The sequence below is a fragment of the Polyodon spathula genome, chromosome 2 (genome assembly GCF_017654505.1).
Source record: "Polyodon spathula isolate WHYD16114869_AA chromosome 2, ASM1765450v1, whole genome shotgun sequence".
Classification (NCBI taxonomy): Eukaryota; Metazoa; Chordata; class Actinopteri; order Acipenseriformes; family Polyodontidae; genus Polyodon; species Polyodon spathula.
In genome coordinates this window covers 39,074,648-39,095,992 of record NC_054535.1, presented here as the reverse complement: position 1 = coordinate 39,095,992, position 21,345 = coordinate 39,074,648, and the positions used below count along the sequence as shown (strand labels likewise).

At 36.7% G+C, this 21,345-nt stretch overlaps 1 protein-coding gene across 1 annotated transcript in view; it reads right to left on the bottom strand.

Annotated features, from left to right (window-relative positions):
* Positions 1 to 21,345, bottom strand: part of mllt3 (MLLT3 super elongation complex subunit) — a 96,205-nt gene that overhangs the window by 7,270 nt on the left and 67,590 nt on the right. Inside the window, exons 8-13 of the mRNA XM_041221633.1 lie at positions 10,538 to 10,616; positions 8,367 to 8,414; positions 7,927 to 8,101; positions 6,881 to 6,980; positions 4,858 to 4,929; positions 2,547 to 2,618 (exon numbers count right to left, since the gene is read on the bottom strand). Coding sequence (XP_041077567.1) covers positions 2,547 to 2,618; positions 4,858 to 4,929; positions 6,881 to 6,980; positions 7,927 to 8,101; positions 8,367 to 8,414; positions 10,538 to 10,616 — 546 coding nt within the window. The remainder of the gene's footprint in view (positions 1 to 2,546; positions 2,619 to 4,857; positions 4,930 to 6,880; positions 6,981 to 7,926; positions 8,102 to 8,366; positions 8,415 to 10,537; positions 10,617 to 21,345) is intronic.

Sequence of the window (21,345 nt, the reverse complement as noted above, 5' to 3'; positions counted from 1 at the left end):
AACCTTAATGTGAATAGCTGTTGGACTTGGTCCTTTGACACACAAATAACAAATTATACAAGGTAACCTGACTCAGAGGTAAACATTTCAAACATAGTTTAGATCACATTCTGAGGAGACAAGTAGAGCAAAAAAAAAAAAAAAAAAAAAAACTAAATGCATCAGGGAACTACAACAAAAAAAAAAAAAATCCAGGGTTCTTCCTCTTCATTGAATGCTCACACTCGATTTCCTGAACTCCCCTCCAGTGTTCATCATTTCTTTCTTCCACAGCAGTAGGTAAGAATGAAAAATATGCTATTAAAAACCGGAGCAATACATTAATAGCTGCCATCTTTCAAGATACCTAGATGCCTTGCAGGATATTGTAAACATCTGGTTCACAAAACATAACTAACCCAGCCGAGTGCATTTTGAAAACACAAACAAACTCGGTCAACAAAAAAAAAAAAAAAAAAAATGGAAAAGACCCAAAAAACCCAAACTTTAACTTGCATCCAAACAACCTTGGTCCCTTCGCTAGCAGATAACTGTGAACAGCAAGCAAATGTATACATGGTTTCAAATTTGAAACAGACCCAGTGGGAATGCAGCCTAAAAAGAATTGGAAAAAAAAAACAAATAACATTTATAATATTCATTGATAATCTGATACTACATACATACAAGTTGTTTCCAATGCATTTCAATATTAACAGGTATCACACTGGGAGACGAAAATGCCTTAAAGTATTTCTTTCTTTCTTTGGCTCTGCGTGTGGTTATTTTAAACTCTGACAAACAATTGTATCCAAATTATTTGAATACTTGCATTAGTATTGAAAAATCTTCACGTATCTCTTGATTTCGGTCCTCAGAAGCACTCGTACAGACACTCCATGGTAACAGTACCCTTGCCCGCTAAACCTTTAGAGACAACGTCTTCGACTGCCCGATTTAGAGGAACGTTTTTTAAATTTTTTAGTCTTCGACCACCAAACACAAGTGGGTGGTCGCCGCTGTTTCAGAACATCTGGTTGAAACGTTTCAAACCTGTGGGTTGTTAGATCAACTCCTGATCGGTGTCTTTCTGAAGATGCATTCCAATATTTCAGTGCCCAGGTAGGCGGGACAACCGGTGTATAAAATGATATGCTCGATTTGCCATCAGAAAAAAACAACTACCACTGGGACATGTTGAAGTAGCAGTAAAAAAGAAACATGAAAGATCTATAAATGGTAAAAAAAACAAGTTGTAATTTTCTGATCATATCACACTATTTTGAAGTGTGTCCATTTTTATATTTTACTGTGGTTGCTATCAATGTAGACTGCTCACTGTGCTCTAAACACAAGCGCCCTGGACAAATGTGCTATGATAATATAATGCAGTTAAGTTTATAAAGCCAGATTTAAATATTAAGAATCGTACCTAATTTTTTTTCTCCCCTAAACGCTTATTTTTAGTGTTATAATGCACTGTAGCCGAGTGATAAGGATGATTACTATATTAATGTAGACCTACGGCTGTATTGTAATACAGTACTTTGTAACAACTGCTAAATTAATAAATAAATGCTGGTAAAATACATCAGTACACTTCCACAACAATAAGCACAGGTGCGAAATTATTGCATTGTCATAAAGGTCTTGAAGGAGCTAAATAATTAAGATATTAAATGTTGTGGAGTGTTTTCAGGCTGCAGTGGGGGGTTCTTCTGTAACAGAATATGGTGAAGGGTGGGGGTGAATTATGTTTACAGTTTCGCACTGTATGGTAGTTCCTTCTTTGCAAACCGCAGGGAGAGAGGAAATGTTTGCATCTTACAGAGCTTGCCATAGGATCACTAAAGGGGGCTGGCACACTTGGTTGAATAGGTCTGTCCCTCTTCTGATTCGTTGGTATATCTATCATTGTTTAAGTGTGTACCTGTTAGAAAAGCATTAACAGATTGCCTGTGAAGTGCTCTCTAGAGATCTGCTTGAATAAAGACTACCTTCTTTATCACACTCTTGAAGATTGACTTCATTTTTCATCCCTACAGTTTATTATTTCTTTTTGTATTACAGATGATTAAATTTCAAATATTCTGTTGCCAAATCCAATATGAAAAATGGGAAAACAAGCCTGAATCCATTTTTCTATTTTAAACTCAGAAACTGGAAAATGAAAAACGAGTCGTTTTCTGGTGTTCCGATTTCAGATTCTGAATGCAAAAAAGATTGGCCGGAATGTACACTGACCATCCCCAAACCAAAATCCAGTGGCTGGTTCTTGAGCTTTTTATGCCTCATTGAGCTCCACAATATGTCTTTAAGGAAGTATCCCACTTCATTTTAATGGGTTTGAAAAGAGTCTTTGTAGTCTTAGGTGGAAGCAAGTACAGTCAAAATGCAGCACATTGGTGTTTAAACATGCAACGTGGTTAACAAGCAGAAAACTGACGCTGTGTGAGGTAGATGCGACTATATAGTTCGGATTCGGGCATAATAATAATAATAATAATAATAATAATGAAGAAATATACACTTATCTCATTACTGTAACAGTGAAACAGAACTCTTACTTGCTGTAGTATGTGTCTCTCTCTCAGAGTCATTAACCTTTTATGAAGTTCCACCAACTCATCGAGATAAGCCTGAAAAAACAAAAACACACAACTGGTAAGATACTGTGTGTAAAACACTTTGTCCTGGGGTTTCTTTCATGTTTACAAATAAGTTTACTAAATACAATTTCTGTAAAATAGTTCATTCAGTGGTTTACCTACAAGACCAGCACAGCGCATTACAGTGCAAAAGCAGAGTCTAGAAAATGAACATCAATAAATAGCTTTAAAAAAAAAACGCATTTCAGAAAGAAAATGTATACAAAATACATGACATACATGCATACACATATCACATGGGATGCTTTACGATACAAGTTACAAGAGGTCAAAGTCTGACGCGTCACGTGGGCTTTCTGATTTTTTCTGTCCTTGAATGCAGTGAAAAATCAGCTTTCTATCAGATACATGTCATCTGATTAGAAAGAAAACCCAGACGTTGCATCACATCAGTATCAGTCTCTACTATGTGCTATATGTTTCACACAATATGTTTAAATTAAATCTTTGTAAACAGGATGAAAAAGTAGGGTACTTTAGTTTGACACTAAATGTAGAAAGCACCAAAAAAAATGGTAACACACACAGCCTTGAGTATGCCCAGCCAGCCATTACCATTATCAAGTCAGGTCAAGTCAAGGATTAGAGACAACATAACACTTCAGTTGAGATTCCCTGGACACAAACATTGTATTTCTTTTAAAAGTTTATTTGTACTTTAAATTGTATAATGGTTCAGTTAGTCAAGAAACTATTTTGTTAGGTACTTATGTCATTTTTAACTTTCAAAGGAAAAAATAGAACTCACAGTAAAATAAACTTTACAAAAAGTGTCACCATCTTTAAATGAGCAAAATCTAGCGTGTGCAGATAAATAAATGCGGTGACCTGCTGTTTTATATATTTGGATCACCTACAGAATAATACAGAAGATATAATTTTCACTAGGTGTTCCCCAATTGCAAGTATGCAACAATTATGGCACCTACATGGTTGATAGGTCAAGTTAAAGGATCCATATTGCCATTTGCTCTTGTGAAACTCAAGGGCAGAAATCCTTCAATTAAAATATGTTTGATGAAATGATCAAATGTGAACAGGATGAGTTTTAAAAACACTTAATTAAACCATTACATTGCCAGCCCTTCTCTAAATACACCAAAACAAAACTCTGTTTCAGTTTAGAATTTCTTCTGACACATTTTGGGTTATTACCTCAAGCGGTGCACAGCTGCATGAGATTTCTGACCGCTACATTATCTACTCTACCATTGTTGGTACTTCCACTGAATGTCTGTGCTATTCTCACCTGCTTTTGTCTGGTCCTGTCTACTGCTGTGCATATGGAGTTGCCAATCCTCTGGTAATAACCCGAAATGTCCTGGAAGAAAATCCAAAGGATCAGTGAACAAAAAAGACCAATTTTAAATATATGGCATAAAACAAATCTTCCTCCTGAATTTGTCATTTCAAAAGTAATTTACATTTTTTGCCCATAGAAATAAGTTTTCAATTTCACCAGAAAGAAAATGCATGTAGAGTTCTGAATCAATTCAGCACAATTATTTCCCCATTGTTACAAAACAAAATGGCAATATATGGGACCTTTTCTTCAATTTTAAATTAAACTGACACAATAACAACTTTTAAAATGACAGCATTATACAATATGATGATTTTTTATAAAGTGTGATAAACTTAAATTACTCTTCCCTATGTGATTGGTTTTATCAAATTAGTTTTACCGTTTGCCACATTGATTCATTATGTGTTTAGTTTCCAGATCAAGTCAGAACAGACATTGGTTCTGCTGGAGATTACTTGTGGCTGATTGGGAGAACAGACACAAGCACACAAAAAGTGTGATCTATCAAGTGCGATTTACTCCCATGTTTTATTACATGACAACAAAAAGCTACAGAAAGTCAATGTATGAATATCCACCAACAATCAATTTTATTTGAAACTACAATAAATACAGAGTTATTATTATTGTTTATTATTATTACGTCATAGTAATATTACAAAATGAGAAACATCTTTTGCTGAGCTTTTTGGTTCTGGTCTTTTTTTTATTTGGCTGGTATTTTGTTCCTCTCAAAAATTCAACAATGCTCAACTGTACTTGCACAAATGACTTTATAAGAATGATATATTTGATACACTTCAAGCTGTTTGGTTTGGTATTAAAAATACAATTTAAAAAAAACAAACAAACAATAACTAAATAGGTATTTCAATTAACTGAATCTTTCAAAAAGATACTTACCGTATCACAATCCATATTCTTTATTGTTTTGTCAGGTTTTGTTTGCTTTATTGGGCTTTTCACTTCAATAATCTATAAAAAAACAAAAGTTTAAAATGTATTGAGTTACCAGCTTTAAAAACTGATCAAAATTGCAATTAGCAGTATTCTGTTAAAAAGAACTTGACAGGAATTGACCCCCAACCCTACTTCTAATATATTTTAAAACTTAGCTTGGTACACAATGTTTCGGCTAGTGTCTTGTGCTAACATTGTCTTCAGCATAGGAACAAGGGGACCAGTGGTGGTTTCTGGTGCTTATAAAAGATAATGGATTTTAAGCATTGGTTTGTAATCTCTTAAACTGGGTATGATGATAAATTGACATGAAAAGGTTGGCAAAGGGTCAAATAACAGTTTAAACTGATCACTACAGTATGCGTATTACAATTATAAAACAGCCATGCTAATCAACTGTACTGTGAATGGAAGATGATTTATGAAAATATACTGATGCACAAAAGAAGCTCAACACTCAGGTCTAATTGATTTAAATCAACTATTTTAAACATATATAATCAAACAAAATCACAGAAAATGTGAACAAAAATACAGATCAAAGAATCCTGATACGTTTTCAGTTTACACACTGTCAAAATGAAAACATTACAAAGTTAGTATCGGGTATGACCTCCCTGAGCATTAACACAATCCTGGCAGCGCTGACACATAGAAAAAGCAGGCCATGGCAAGACCTTGACATTGTTTTCTTGAAGTTGTGCCGTTGTAATCCTAGCTCTGTGTGGTCTCGCATTATCCTGCTGGAAAATTGACACTTATGGATTGGTTTGCAGGAATGGAAAAACTGTTGCCTCAAGAACTTCGTCAATGTATCGCTGAGCAGTGAGGGTGCCCTCAATCTGCACCACCTTGTGTGAATTAAAATCATTTCTTTCTTTTTGAAAGGCTATTTATACAGATTCTTAATCAACTCATTTTGGCAATTTTAACTCGAATACCAAAACACTGAGCACCTGGCATTTTTATGAAATCGAATGACTTGAGCTCGGTATTTAGTTATCCCTAGGAACAATACTACTCAGACAATCAACAAACCTGCTCATTATTTAAAATGTAAACATTATGTATGTGCCCAGTGAGTTATTGATGTAAAGCTTAGACTGTTGAGTTTTCATTGTGCATCAGTATATATTAACCAGGAAAATTTCATTTGAGATGTGACATCTCAATTACAAGTTTGGCCAGCGCAACAGACAATACACCAATTCATGCAACACAGGGAGTTATACATATATGTACACAATGTCACCACATAGTACAAGTAGTAGTAAATGTTGACAAGTATTTCTGCTAGCATTTTTTAATTAGATAATGATCCATAGAAACAAATAAACATGCAGGGATATAACTTAATGGAAGTATTCTCTGCCACTATACATGCTGAGAAGTAGTACAGTATAATATGACCAAACAAAATAAAAGGAGGTGGCATAAGGCCAATTGGATGAGATACAATAGTACTATGCGAAAATGAACATTTGACACGGTTAGTATATACACAAACACATACATACAGGTAATTATATAGTTATATTAATAATTATATTGTTACAATATATAATTATATTGTTTAACAAAATTAGTAAACATACAATCTTATATTTAGTACAAAATTTGCTGAACGGTTTACTATTAAATTGCTTTAAATGCAGAGTTATCTTGCTACTATACACAGAGCTGTTCTACAGATGGGAAACAACGATTTTATGCTTTACTACAGTAGTCCATGATCATTATGGACGTAGAACAGTTACACTACATCAAAATAATAGTCAGAAAAATAATAAGGACGTGCCAAACGAGCCCTCCCGATATGTCCACATCCTTTGCTTTTCTCCCACGTGACATTACCTGTAAGACGTCTAGTAGTTCATAGTGTTGAGAGTTATCACAGTAGGTGCTTCAAAACATGAAAGTGAGGTTTCCTCCCTCATAGTAAAATACAAGCAGCTCTGTTTCCTACCTGGTTCTTGCTAGTTTTTAGTGAGGGTGGTGGTTCACGGTGTGCTGGTGGTGAAGAAGCAGCACTATTGTCACTATCACTGCCATCACTTAAGCTCACCCTGTAGAAATGGAATGTACTGAAGATCAGAACAGGATGGATTGTACTGAGCAGCCACTTTCATAATTACATTTATTAGTTAGACTTTCACGTTGATTAGTTGTACAAAAAACATTTAACTAGCAATACTGAAATGAGATGTCACATCTCTTATTTTCCTTTTCCAGTAAGTGGGTACAGTTTTGTAGGGGGGTTGTCTACACAAAGAGGTAAAACAGTTTAACCCCAACAGAAGGTAAAGTACAATAACCAGGGGTGTGCAAAAGCTGGAACCTTGTTGAATTTGTAATGTATTTGTACATACTAGAATTCATACACACCCCCAGCTATAAAACAATAAGGCATGTCAGATACCAGACTGACTTGAAACAGGGGCAGGGGAGGGGGACTTTCTGAACGAGGCTTAATTTAATGGTTATCATTGAGTTCCACGCAAATGATTAATCAACACCAGTAAAGGATGCATACCCTATATTATATAAAACCCAAACTACCCAGTATTTTTTGTTATAGTACAACTTAAACTACAGATATGATCCTGAGTGTGGTTGGGCTCTTTCATTAGTTCTTTATACAAAGGACTTCAACTGACACAACCTATATATTCCCCAGTATTTACGTACTACAACATCACTGTCTAACATAACTATGACTTTTGGTCAGTTAAACAACTTGATTCTGAATAAAAAAAAAAAAAAAGTTATGCCATGACAGAAGAAAAACAGGACTACAAAGCAACGACTACAAACACCAATCGCATTACAATCATTTTTTTTAAGGAACTCCCACTCATAAAACACATACAAAGAAAGATGTGTTAATATGATGTGTGTTTTTTTTATTAAATTATTTGTATGGAACTCAAAACCTTTAAATGGTCCGTCACCCATTTTCAGTCTCTTCAACTGATTTAGTGTTTCTGTCAATAGCACAGGGGCGAGACTGACCTGCGATTTCTGTGTGTCATGTGCATGTGTACAGGCCGCTCTACGTCTGAATCGTTGTCATTGTCATCCTCCTTGTCATCCTCCTCCTCTTCCTCCTCCTCCTCTTCCTCCTCTGAATCCTCTTCATTGTCATCAGAATGCAGGTCCTGCATGATTGACGTTAAAGGGCCTAAAACTACAATAACAGGAAAGGTTTTCATTCACAGCCACATGTTTATCAAAGACACCTGCTCTTGTTACAGGGTCTCAAAAGCCAGATCCTGTTTGTTTGAAAACCACAATTGCCTTGTAAATACATCTGTAAGTACATCCATCTGCTAACAGCAATGGACTTCAGTAAGAACATACTACACATAGTGCTACAGTTTGATGAGCGAGAGACTTGTGGGCTGAACTTTAACACAGGCCTATTTAATGCTATTCTACAAATATGGAATTACCTGTATGAGCTGCAACAGGCACAGCCTTCCTGCAGATGAATTCAGACACTGTTTGCAAAACAAAAAATAATTTTAATTTAGGATTCTTTTCAGAGATATTGCAGGCATGACTTGGTCTAACTCATAAATCTATACCACCAATAGTTTATTTGAGTCACCAGGATTAGCTACCAAGAACGGCATAAGCAAATAAAAATTAAATTCATAAATTTGGTTTATTAAAATTAAAACTAATAAATTTGTTTTTCCCAAAAAAGCAGTTTGATCTGCATCCATGTGATAATTTAAGCAAACTACAACTTGAAACTTGAAACCAATATAAATTTACAACAAAAAGAAAATCATAAATTATGCAGAACCAAACAACATTTCTCTAATGCAAAATTAATGTTTACTTTTATTTTTATAAACCAGGACATTTTTCAGCATTTCCCTTAACTGGTAAATACCAGTCAGAGACAGTTTCAAAAGCCACGGACAGGCAGTTTGACTGGTAGCAAAAGGTCTGTGATGGGCAGCTAGAAACATTGACTGTCACTAACAAGAGCGCATGAGTGTGCCTCTGACTACTCCCTTTAAAAGGCACAGGCAATCAGATGAATGAGTGGTTTGGCAGTTCCTGCCTTATGCATTCTAATGTTTTTTTCATAGAAATATCACAATTAAAATACAGAAATACAAAAAAAAACTTGTCAATAATGATGTTTTCTTGTTGTTCATGTGATCAATAAATACATTTAAAATGGAACTGTCCCTTTCATTTTTCAATATTGTGTAAATCCACATATTGCACCACTACAGTCAGTCACATAATATATATATATATATATATATATATATATTGTATATTTATGGCTCTCTTTGTACATATAAATTGGCAGCCTGGCAAACCATTAAATACAGCATAATAATATAACACTTCATTTGATTGTTAATCCACTGGGGGTTTAAATTCCTTAGTGGAAAATGGGCATGACAAAATCTACTTCTTTGATGGTTTCATTAAGCCGTTTCATGACAGCAGAAGCGGACACAGGTCAGACTATGACAAATCCTATTAAACGTGTTGCCGAAACAGTAGAGTTAACAGAAGAAAAAAAAACACATTACTTACTGATGCTGCCTGCTTTGTTTGTACGCATTTCTGCAATATTGTTTAACACAATTGCAATTTGTCATATATATATAATTTACAATGGTCCTCTACACTCAATCCGTTTTGACCAGTTATTTTGTTTCACATTAGGACCCAATATTAGCCTCACGTCTGTCATTTGCATTCACTTAAATGACATGACTCTGATTGATACAAACTGAGGATGTTGTGACAAAATAACTGGTGAAAACTCAATCGCCCGTAAATTTTTCTTATTTATTTATTTTTATTTTTCTACAAAAAGGTGTTGCAGTACAATCCAGCATGGAGCAATGGCATACTCTACAGGAACACTCTGTTGGACATGCATAAAATATACATGAAAAGAGTGAGTAGATGGGATGACTGGGACTAATTGTAAATTGTAAAAGACAAGGGACTAATTTCACTGGTTCCAGCAAGGCTCATTGCAGATAAGCCACTTCCCCACACATGCACTTTATTTGTTATCTAAATAGCCTCTGCTATTCTGAATTGTGGTGGTTTTGTATTGTGAAGTTTTGTTCTATCCACAGGTCGGTAAGATGCCACCAAACTCATGTTTTACATGTGGCCTAAGCTGAAAGACTATGGCTTTATAAATACAATTAAAAAAAAAAATAAATAAATAACAGCTAGTTAATCCAATAACCAATATTGTTTATGGAATACAGTAAATGTCAAATAAGAAATTTAAATGTGCAACAGAACCGATAAGCTTTTCCTTTTATAGTAGGAATATTTCAGGATTTAACATTTAACATTGCTTCACACGTTTCATAGTGTAGATTTGTATTTGTTGGTATTGTAAAAAAAAAAAAAAAGGATTTAAAAGGTTATGTTTTTGTTTAATCTTTGGCCACCAGATGGTGACAATCGCAAAGTATTGTTCTTTTTAGAACCAATGGTAAACACTAACACCTTAAAAGAGGAAGTACCTCCCTCAAATGATATGCAAAAGTACTAAAAAGGGTTCAGAATAAAACACTTCCCAGCATAAAATACCAGCGATCAGGCTTTGAATTAGAATAGTTACCTTGTCTGTTCTGAGGTGGAGTAAAACTGGAATCAGAGCTGGAACTGGCACTGGAACTTGCTGGACTGGGCTGCCCTGACTGCAATAGGATGGGGAAAAAGTTAGTTAACTGCTGCATTTACTCAAGAGACAGGGAACTCCCACTTTTACCAGCTTCAAAAACTCCTACATTCATTTACATTATTACACTCATATGTGACGATTCTCAGGAAACAAAGTCACTCTGAACGGGGTTCCCATCTCAGAAGTTCCACCTCAGTGAAGTATTTGCATAGAGATAATGGCACACTTGTGAAATGGGTCATTGGCATACTGAATCCATCTACAGTACATCGTGGCAATGAGGCAGCATTAATGAGTATGCAGTTTAGATGGACAGATACTAAGTTGCTGAGGTTGAACATTTAACACGTGAAATAAAAATTTGGAGTGTGTGCTACCCACAATTGAATGTGAATATGGAAATATGTACATTCTACCTTTCAAAATCACACCTTGTAGTGGTCTTTAAGAAAGATTGCATTTTCACTCAACAAGAAAAGCCTAGTTAACCACAGAAAGCTATTCTAAGCCAAGCCCTCCATCGAAGACCTTCGATTTTAAAGTTACTTGCAGGATTTCCAAACCATGCTGCTGTGATGAAGTGACAAACAATGATTGTATGCCATTTGCCACAGTGTCCTTGGAAAGGTACACAATTTCTTTGAATGTAAATGGCACCATTATCTGAAGTTCCTCTTCCATGTAAATAGCTTTGATGGTCTGAACAGTTGCTTCCCCCCCATAAATCAATCTACTTTGCCAGTACTAATGAACATAGTGATTTACAACCCTTTACTGTCTCTGCTTCCAGCTCACACAATGCCTGCTTTGCCAAAATCAGGATTTCCTTCTATTCATTGCAGAGTAGAAATTCATTGCAACTGCTAGAAAATTAAAAAAAAATAAAAAAGGTGGTATCAGTGACATCCTGTAGATTTATAAACAAGCTGAAGGGAACACCAACCAGTCCTTTTAATCTGTTGAGAAGCTATGAGCTATATTATCCCATACTGCGCATTGCAGAGTCCTTTTACTCATTTAAAATCCCTCTTTCTGCTCCAAGTTGTAATGTATAATCTGTCCAATCTATGCTGGGTACCAAGCACAGTCCAGACAAAAACACGTAGATACTTAAAATCAGCAACAAACCATTGCACACATCAGTGGAGGGTTCTCATAATCTTGCAAACAGTTTTTAAATAGATTAAATTCAAGGTCTTTGTGAACATATGCTCAAAGGTGAAATGCTATTTTGGGGGGGGGGGGGGGGATAGCAATAAAATGGGACTCACCCCTGGCATTTTACATCATTCCTGTTACAAATGTTTAATAGAAACTATTCCATTCCAAGCAATGTATTTTGCACCTCATTCTATACAGTCTACAGTAGACTATCTCTGCCACTAAAAAACCCTGTCTGACAGGTTTACAGGCTGTCCCAAGGACTGGTATTTATGGCATTATTCATTTGGGCTACTCTCTCTGGTTACCAATGACTAAATTAAGATTTCACAGGCTTGAAATTTGCTTGTAGGGGGTCCTGGAACAAAAGAAGTAAAGTGCCTGGATTGGGCCAATTTCCCAAACACCTTCCAGCACACAGCCCTATATTTTTCCTGTTCTGGCCTCACAGACAATCCAATAAGGGTCTAGATCCATACCGCACATTAGTTAAATGGTCCCAAGACAATTTATGGTAGTCCAGGGAAACCTTCCCATGTCACCTCCTGCTGATGCACTGGAAACCCAGGCATCCCAATGAGGATTCTTTCAATGGTCACCGCACAATGAATTAGATGTCTTGGTAGCACGCTTGGTAAATGGTATAATTTTGCGCAAGTGAAGCGAAACATCGTGATACGATAGTCACCTGTCTCACCTTCAAGAAATAAATGAATGGATGGAGATGCCACATTCATGGTTTTGAACAGAGGTATCCTCCTCACCAAACTATCTAGTTATATAAATTGAGTACACAAGATTATTATTAGTTTGCAGTTGCACACATAGACATTCTTCAGTTGATTAGCTCTGTCCTTGTACTTGAATCAATTCCAGCAGCCAAGGTTATTGCTAAAAAGAATCTGTGAAACCAAACGTTTGACATCAGGGTTAGTTACAGTCCCAAAAATTACAGCCATTTTTTTTCTTTCTCAATCAATTATCAATACCCCTAGTGGGGTGGGGGGGTAGGGGGTAGGATTCCATGTGCAGAGTTATCATTATCTGCTTATTTAGCAGATGCCTTTATCCAAGGTGACTTACATAGATCAGGGTGTGTGAACTATGCATCAGCTGCAGAGTCACTAACAACAAAGTCTCACCCGAAAGATGGAGCACAAGGTTAAGTGATCTGCTCAGGGTCACACAGTGAGTGAGCCAGGATTTGAACCCCTTTCTTTAACCAATAGACCACAGAGCCTCCTATGGTTAGTTACATGTTAGCCACAAGTTAAACAGACGGATAAAAAGGTAAGATACAGACGTCAATCTTTTCATCTCACTATTAGTACTGGAGGGATTCTTTCGATGGGTTTTATGATTGATTTCAAAATATTTTGCAAATGCTAAAAGTCTAAATATTTAAACAGATGTATCCTTAAAGAAACTTCTCCCACACATTTTTACAAGGCTATAATTCAAACTATCAACGTGACACCTGAATCTGAGACTTCGAACTCAAGACACAAAATATTATTGTTTTGCAAAGTTTGCTGGATGTGCTCATTTGGTAAGAAGATTTCCCTTAACAGTACTTCCCAACAACAAAAACAAACTACTTGTCTGCTGACAAACAGCTCAGCAGATGGGTATCATCATAGCGCAAATTGTGGCCTTGTGTGCGACACACTGGCATTACAAGCAGGTACTTCGCAAGAGTGATAATTGTTCCAACAACTACTTAATGTATGTGAAGCCTGTGAAAGTCAAACAGTCATCTTTCAATTGCAGAAAAAGTTGTTCTAGTAACTGCTTGGCTGTGCAAGCTCCAATAGCCCTGGGATAATAATGGATGTATTCCTTTAAAAAGTTCATTATTTTAAAACACTTATTAATCTAAAAGCATAGAACAGTTAGAACGTCAATCCTTTTTGTGCTCAATCCCAAAATGATCTTATAGAACAGAGACTTAATGAAACGTGGATTACATTGGTTTAAATGTGTTTCAAATGGTTAAGCAGCTACTTTAATTAACAAGCAGGTCATTGACATTTATCTACCATCAAGACTGTGAATGCAAAATGAGCTGTCAGCAGTATATCAGCATGACCTACAGGCAGCATGTAAAAATGTAAGTTTGACATACAAACAGCCTTATTGTATACCAAAAGATTACAATACTGTCAATAACTTGTGCTAAGAAATGTCTAGAAGAAGTTTTCTGTTAACTGCATGTAGGCTGCTTAATAGTGACATCATGTGAATGAACAAATATTACACAAGAAGTTGCTGTTTGATATATTTAACAAACATTAGTGTTGAAATGAGCACTTTTAAATGGAGGTTTAAAATAAAACCCAACACAATGGGGATTGAGGAAAGTGGCCTGTAAAGATCCTCAATGGGAACATCACTGGGTATACTACTATGAGTAATAGGATTTCCAGCAAACAGGATACTCAAAGAAAATATGGGGAAAGCTGGCAAACAGTTCTCAAACACACAACTTTTAAAAAATATTACTTTACAATTGAATACATTTTAAACACTGGTAAATGTGGAGGCCAACAATTAAAGTTAGGATTTACTAAATTCATTATTAGAAGTTTTAAATGACCGAAATCTGGTCTAATAACAGAAGCACAAACATGCATGCCGATTATACTATGTAACACAATTTTTGTTTCTGGGTAGTAAGTGTTATTTCCTAATTGCTTATGCCTCAAAAGTATAGAAAATGGCTATTATTCCCCACAGACTTTGCTTTTGTGACCAGGACAGTGATATTTTGAAATATCACCATTTCCAATGAGAAAACGGGCGCTTTTGTATCTTTTCGTTCACACAAAGTCAGAAAAAAACAACATATGAATCCAAATTAACATGTATTTATACTAAAGTAATACAAAAATGACTACAAAAGATGTAGAAGTGAGTAGTTTTTCGAGATTTACGATTATACTGTAAATTTACATGTTAATTTGGATTCATATGTTGTTTTTTTCTGACTTTATGTGAACGAAAAGACACAAAAGCGCCCGTTTTCTCACTGGAAATAGTGATATTTCAAAATATCACTGTCCTGGTCACAAAAGCAAAGTTTGTGGGGAATAATAGCCATTTCCTATACTTTTGAGGCATAAACAATTAGGAAATAACACTTACTACCCAGGAACAAAAAAAAAAAAAAATGTGTTACACGGTGTTATTTGATCAAATAAAAAAAAATTCACAAACAAGTATAATAAAACGTTGCACCCCTTGAATGTCTAATTAAAAAGATCCAAAGACATTCCTAGCAATAAAGTGTTGGAACAATTAAAAAAAAAAAAAAAAACGGGAGATGTATTCTGTACACTGACAGGATCAAATGCTACCGATGCCCAAGAGGTACACTGGGTTCGATCGCAGAGCGCTTACACTGTTACCGATGCATTTGATCCGGATCAGAAATAGCAGTGTAAACACATCTAGTGTTGTCATAAGTTATGAGTGTGGCAAATAGCTATATTATTCAGGTTGTTTGTGAGTCATGGAATTACAAAGCCATGACTAGTCTTCGAAGACCACTGAAGCTCCTCTTAGGTTGGAGCCTGGATCCAGGATTGGATCCCTTTAGTACAACCGGCCCGAGGCAGCGTTGAACGCAAGAGCAAGTGTAGCATAATGCAGATTTAATGGGAGGAATGAAAACATACTTCCCCACAATTAAAATACTCTACATAAACATGGTTTTGCTACTAAAATGATACTAGTACTATAATGGTATAAGAAAGGGGTGTTTTTAATAAGTAAAGATGCAGATGTAGTTTGAACCTCAAACCGCAGTCTATAGACAATAATGTAAACACCACTGAGGACTTGGTTAATTCCGAACTTTAAACATGTTTCTGTTTACAGGTAAAAACTCAACTTTACTATGAATATGATACTGTTCGGTATGGTAATTGTTTATTTATTAGTTAAAATGTTTAGTAAAACGTGACCTAAAGTGAGTTTTTGTAACACTGATTAACTTTAATAATGAAATACAAACAGAGATGCGAGTGTCCGAGTGATGTATTTAAACACCTAAAAGTATGTTGAACATGTAATATATCATGATTAATTTTGTATAATAATTGTATAAAATGTGCCATGTAAAAGTGTTTAGTTTTTAACTAATGTCTAGATTTATTTGCACAAGGCACCAAGGTAATTTTCCTGTAATGTTTTAGTTCACAGATTCAATTTAAAATGAAAAGCTTAACTGTAAAGTAGACAGAAATTGTGATGACATTAGTAAATAACACCGAGCTATGGTGAATTACAAACTTAAACCACTTTCCTGTTCACATAAAATAAAGTGTTTTGGATACAGCAACATATCGCACGGTCCTCTATGTCTGTCCATCCATTTGCTAGGTGTGCAAGCTACATACTGTTTACACATGGTATCTTCGTTGGATGTTTCTTTGCTTCTGCAGCTTCTAAACTGTCAATATCCTGTTGGAACGATTTGAACATTTCTATACAGCTTCATAATGGTGAGGAACGAAGAACATTCACAGATTTTTCTGCTCCCCCAAACTAACCTAAATTAACTGCATAGCTCTCTGTGGGAATATACGGTTTCCTGGGGGAAGGGGAAGATGACACTAAAAGACAGCACAGCAACCAGGGTGGTAAACAGAATTAGAGCTTGTAGGGCCCCATAGAAAATGAAATGCTCTTTGATGCTGAATTTACAACCTGTTTGTCTGTCTGGGTGTCTGGCTGACAACAAACACATGGTCAAGAGCCCCCTCATAAATCAAGCACCCATCCCCACAGCTCTGTCTAACCAGAGTAGATGCTTGTAAACTAGGGACCTAAACAATTCGCTTTATCCCTATACTTCTCAAAAATGTGTCATATTGCACATGTTACAGTTTACATTTGTAAGTACAAAACTAAATAAACAAAACTACTTCAAGCCAGGTCAAAATGCAAAACACCTTGCTTATTTACATCCTGACTTATTGGTGTCATAAAAAGCACTCCGGTCACAGACCTCAACATCACTTTTCTTCCAAGCCTGCTGCAATCATGGACTGAACGACCTTGAAGGTTAATGGTTACATTTCTATTTCATAGAACCAGGGTCAAGTATGAAATGTAACCAATACCTTATGGGTGTGTGTACCAAAGCCATTGCAAGGGCGATATTGTAAAATGCTACAAGGCTAAGCCGAGAGGCTGCCTTATGCATTACCAAATGGAACCCCACTAACAAGTAGCTAGGGTGAAAAGACGGAGGGAGAAACTCACCTCTATGCCTGTGTTGTAATGGTTGACTGAAAAGCCACCCTTAACACTGTAGTTCCAAAACATGGGTCTGTAGAATCTAGTAAAGGTATGGGTTGTAGCCCACACCACTGCATTGCAAATGTCTTTGACAGATGCACCCTGGGATAAAGCCCATAAAACGTTGGTGGAATGGGCAGTGAATTTTTCTGGGCAAATTGGCCACTTCATAGGCAGTCCTGACCATGTCTACTATCCATTTGAAAAGCCTCTGCTTATACAGGACTTCGTCCATTAGCAGACAAATTGTTCTGAAGGCCTCCAATTTTTCATCCTGTCAACATAGTATGCCAGGGCCCGATCTGGGCAGAGCGTATGGAGCTGCCGCTCCCTGTCAGACTGGAAAGGAGGTGGATGGAAAGCCTCCAATTCCACAGACTGGTTGACATGGAATGCTGTGATCGTCTCTGGCAAAATAGCAGGATTAGTATGAAGTGTAACATTTGTCCTGGCCTCTGTAAACATTAAGCAGACTTTTGCAATAGACAATGCCTGCATCTCACTCACTCGCTTTGTGGAGGTGATAGCAAGCAAGAAAGCTGCTTTGAGCGATAAATATTTAAGCTCAGCTGAATGCATTGGCTCAAATGGAGTCTTAATGAGTGTATTAAGCACCATGTAGTAACCTCCAGCGAGGAACAATGTCCTTCAAAAATTGCCCCGTCAGGAAATGAGCTCCTGAGGAGATGAGTCAGTTTTGACACGGCAAGCTAAAATGGTTGCCAGATAGACATAAGAACATAAGAAAGTTTACAAACAAGTGGAGGCCATTCGGCCCATCTTGCTCGTTTGGTTGTTAGTAGCTTATTGATCCCAAAATCTCATCAAGCAGCTTCTTGAAGGATCCCAGGGTGTCAGCTTCAACAACATTACTGGGGAGTTGATTCCAGACCCTCACAATTCTCTGTGTAAAAAAGTGCCTCCTATTTTCTGTTCTGAATGCCCCTTTGTCTAATCTCCATTTGTGACCCCTGGTCCTTGTTTCTTTTTTCAGGCTGAAAAAGTCCCTTGCGTCGACACTGTCAATACCTTTTAGAATTTTGAATGCTTGAATTAGGTCGCCACGTAGTCTTCTTTGTTCAAGACTGAACAGATTCAATTCTTTTAGCCTGTCTGCATATGACATGCCTTTTAAGCCTGGAATAATTCTGGTCGCTCTTCTTTGCACTCTTTCTAGAGCAGCAATATCTTTTTTATAGCGAGGTGACCAGAACTGCACACAATATTCAAGATGAGGTCTTACTAGTGAATTGTACAGTTTTAACATTACTTCCCTTGATTTAAATTCAACACTTTTCACAATGTATCCGAGCATCTTGTTAGCCTTTTTTATAGCTTCCCCACATTGTCTAGATGAAGACATTTCTGAGTCAACAAAAACTCCTAGGTCTTTTTCATAGATTCCTTCTCCAATTTCAGTATCTCCCATATGATATTTATAATGTACATTTTTATTTCCTGCGTTAAGTACCTTACACTTTTCTCTATTAAATGTCATTTGCCATGTGTCTGCCCAGTTCTGAATCTTGTCTAGATCATTTTGAATGACCTTTGCTGCTGCAACAGTGTTTGCCACTCCTCCTACTTTTGTGTCGTCTGCAAATTTAACAAGTTTGCTTACTATACCAGAATCTAAATCATTAATGTAGATTAGGAATAGCAGAGGACCTAATACTGATCCCTGTGGTACTCCACTGGTTACCACACTCCATTCTGAGGTTTTTCCTCTAATCAGTACTTTCTGTTTTCTACATGTTAACCACTCCCTAATCCATGTACATGTGTTTCCTTGAATCCCAACTGCGTTCAGTTTGAGAATTAATCTTTTGTGCGGGACTTTGTCAAAAGCTTTCTGGAAATCTAAATAAACCATGTCATATGCTTTGCAATTATCCATTATCGATGTTGCATCCTCAAAAAAATCAAGCAAGTTAGTTAGACACGATCTCCCTTTCCTAAAACCATGTTGACTGTCTCCCAGGACCCTGTTACCATATAGGTAATTTTCCATTTTGGATCTTATTATAGTTTCCATAAGTTTGCATATAATAGAAGTCAGGCTTACTGGTCTGTAGTTACCTGGTTCAGTTTTGTTTCCCTTTTTGTGGATCGGTATTACGTTTGCAATTTTCCAGTCTGTCAGTACAACCCCTGTGTCAAGAGACTGCTGCATGATCTTGGTTAGCGGTTTGTAAATAACTTCTTTCATTTCTTTGAGTACTACTGGGAGGATCTCATCTGGCCCAGGGGATTTGTTTATTTTAAGAGCTCCTAGTCCCTTTAACACTTCTGCCTCAGTTATGCTAAAGTTATTTAAAACTGGATAGGAACTGGATGACATGTGGGGCATGTTGTCCGTATCTTCCTTTGTAAAAACTTGTGAAAAGTAATCATTTAATATATTTGCTATTTTTTTTCTTCATCTACGATTTTGCCATTTGTATCTCTTAAACATTTAATCTCCTCTTTGAATGTTCTCTTGCTGTTGTAATATTGGAAAAACATTTTGGAATTGGTTTTAGCTCCCTTAGCAATGTTCATTTCTATTTCTCTCTTGGCCTTTCTAACTTCCTTTTTGACTTGTGTTTGCAGTTCTGTGTACTCTTTCTGCGTACTTTCTTTTTGGTCCTTTTTTAATGCTCTGTAAAGTGCCTTTTTTCGCTGAATATTTTTTTTAATTGATCTATTAAACCATTTTGGCAATTTAGTTTTACATTTAGATTTGTCTACTTTAGGGATGTAATTGTTTTGCGCCTCTAGTACTACATTTTTGAAGAACAACCATCCTTCTTCTGTGGGTGTTTTCTCTATTTTACTCCAATCTACTTCTGTTAGTCTCTGTTTCATACCTTCATAGTTTGCTTTTCTAAAATTGTAAACCTTAGCTTTAGTCATTACTTTTGGGGTTTTAAAAAACACTTCAAATGAGACCATGTTGTGGTCTGAGTTTGCCAGTGGTTCTCTGACCTCTGTTTTAGTTATTCTATCTTCGTTATTTGAAAAGACTAAATCAAGGCATGCCTCCCCTCTAGTCGGTGCCTTGACAAATTGTGTTAGGAAGCAGTCATTTGTCATTTCCACCATTTCTATTTCATCCTTCGTGCTACCCACCGGTTTTTCCCATTTTATTTGGGGGAAGTTGAAATCCCCCATTAGTATGGCTTCTCCTTTGCTACACGCATTTCTAATGTCATTGTATAACAGATTATTGTGCTCGCCGTCTGAATCTGGTGGTCTATAGCATGCTCCTATTATTATGCCCTTTGAATTTTTGTCCGTTATTCTGACCCATATTGATTCGGCTTTATTTTCTTTGTCCAGGTTTAACACCTGGGCTTCAAGACTGTTTCTTATGTATAGCGCTACCCCTCCTCCTCTTCTGTCCTGCCTGTCTTTCCTATACAGTGTATACCCACAAATATTATATTCGTCCCCATCACTCTCAGACAACCACGTTTCTGTAACACCTATCACATCATAGTTACCTGTTAGTGCAGTAGCTTCAAGTTCTAAAATTTTGTTTCTGATACTTCTAGCATTTAGATAAATACATTTAATGGTTGTCTTACCTGAGTTGTTGTTCTTGTTTTGATGCGGTCTCCCTTCTGGTTTTTTGTTGATTTCTCCCCCCTTCCTTTCTAGTTTAAATGCTTCTGAACCTGCTCGAGGATCTTTTCTCCGAGTAGACTGGTTCCCTTGTTACTTAAATGCAGTCCATCCCGTCTATACAGATAGTATTTAACATGGAGGGGGATTTTCCATTATCAAGGTCCTGTAAAAATTGCAGTATACGCCACGTTTGAAAAACACCCCACTTGTACCCGTACTGGGAACACATGGAAGGTGCGTTGTCATTTTGAAGGGGTCAGTGACATTATTAGGTGGCTGTGTGGTCCAGTGGTTAAAGAAATGGGCTTGTAATCGGGAGGTCACCAGTTCAAATCCCAGTTCAGCCAATGACTCATTGTGTGACTTTGTGAGGGCACTTAACCTCCTTGTGCTCCGTCCTTCAGGTGAGACGTTGTTGTAGTAACTCTGCAGCTGATGCATAGTTCACACACCCTGGTCTCATATCTTGTAAAGAGCTTTGTGATGGTGGTCCACTATGAAAGGCACTATATAAAAATAAAGTATTATTATTATTATTATTATTATTATTAGAAAGCCCCAAATGGCTCAAATGCAGTCATTCAGGCTCCAGACCCAGAGCTGCAGGCTCGATGCTCCCTGAAAAGGGACCTTGGGCCTGTGGAAGCAAACTCCTCGGGCTGCTGCTTGGC